The sequence below is a fragment of the Octodon degus genome, unplaced genomic scaffold (genome assembly GCF_000260255.1).
Source record: "Octodon degus isolate 3935 unplaced genomic scaffold, OctDeg1.0 scaffold00123, whole genome shotgun sequence".
Lineage (NCBI taxonomy): Eukaryota > Metazoa > Chordata > Mammalia > Rodentia > Octodontidae > Octodon > Octodon degus.
In genome coordinates this window covers 7,008,142-7,009,291 of record NW_004524699.1, presented here as the reverse complement: position 1 = coordinate 7,009,291, position 1,150 = coordinate 7,008,142, and the positions used below count along the sequence as shown (strand labels likewise).

The 1,150-nt window shown below is 58.3% G+C and overlaps 1 protein-coding gene across 2 annotated transcripts in view; it reads left to right on the top strand.

Annotated features, from left to right (window-relative positions):
- Positions 1-1,150, top strand: part of Cercam (cerebral endothelial cell adhesion molecule) — an 18,688-nt gene that overhangs the window by 7,958 nt on the left and 9,580 nt on the right. For both annotated transcript variants that reach the window (XM_004640480.2, XM_023700316.1), the window contains 2 exons: positions 181-257; positions 340-446. In XM_004640480.2, the coding sequence (XP_004640537.1) occupies positions 181-257; positions 340-446 (184 nt within the window). The remainder of the gene's footprint in view (positions 1-180; positions 258-339; positions 447-1,150) is intronic.

Here is a 1,150-nt window from a genome sequence, read left to right as displayed (position 1 = left end):
GTGGTGCTGGGGATTGAACCGCGGTCCCTGTGCTTTGCTAAGCTTGTTCTCAGTAGGTGCTTTTGAGCCATCTCACCAGCCCCAATGGACTAGTGTTTCTTTCTTGGGCCCCAGCATTCTGCTGAGGGAGCCAAATCAGGGTTGAGGGGCTGGGACTCATGGGAGGGCCTCCCTTTGCAGTGGACGGACCTCCCATGCAGGCTTCTGCTCATGTGTCTTGCCCTCCGAAGAGGCCCAGCAAAATGGGGTTTGATGAGGTGAGCGCCACAACCTGTGGGACTGGGCCGGGGTGGATGGGCACTCCCCTCCCCTCCCCTGCAGCCAGCCCCTGCCCTCCAGGTCTTTGTCATCAGCCTGGCCCGCAGGCCTGGCCGCCGCCAGCGTATGCTGAGCTCGCTCTGGGAGATGGAGATCTCAGGACGTGTGGTGGATGCTGTGGATGGTCGGTAAGGCCTCCAGGGAGGTGGCCCTGGGGTGCTGTGGTCCCTTTCTGAGCTCCTATAGTCTGCAGGGCAGAGGGGGTAAATGAGGTTCCTGTTCCAGGAGGCAGCCAAATAGAGCCTTCGTGAGCTGGGAGGGATAGGCCCTGCACCTGAGAGGCTGAGGCAGGAGGGTTGCTGCAAGTTCAGAGTGATAGAGTTCAAGGCCAGCCTGACCTACGCAAAGTGAGACCCTGTCTCAACAAACAAACAAACAAACAAGCAAAAACCCAAACTGTCTGAATTGTGCTTCCTTAGGGAGTTCTGGACAGACAGATGTAGGACAGACATGCTATCCTCCCTCAGCCCGCTGGAGGGAGATGGGGCATCACGACCAGCTATGTGCCCCCGGGCATGTCGGCCCCATTATGGAAGTGGCCAGTGACCCTCCTTCCTGTGTTTTCCTCCTGGCACCAGTATCCTCAGTCTTCTCTGCCCCCACCCTAGACTTAGGTCCCTTAGGGGGCTGGGGTTCAGCCACTCTGTTGTCCTGGGGACCCAGGCCAGGTCGCTCTAGCCGCCAGGATCATGTGGCCCCTGAATCTACCAGTGTCATTACACCCCGGCCCCACCCCCCTTTTTCCGTTCTGGGGATTGAACATAGGGCCTTCTCACTGAGCTACACCCCCAGCACTTTATTCGTTTTGAGATGAGCTGTTAACTTGCCCAGG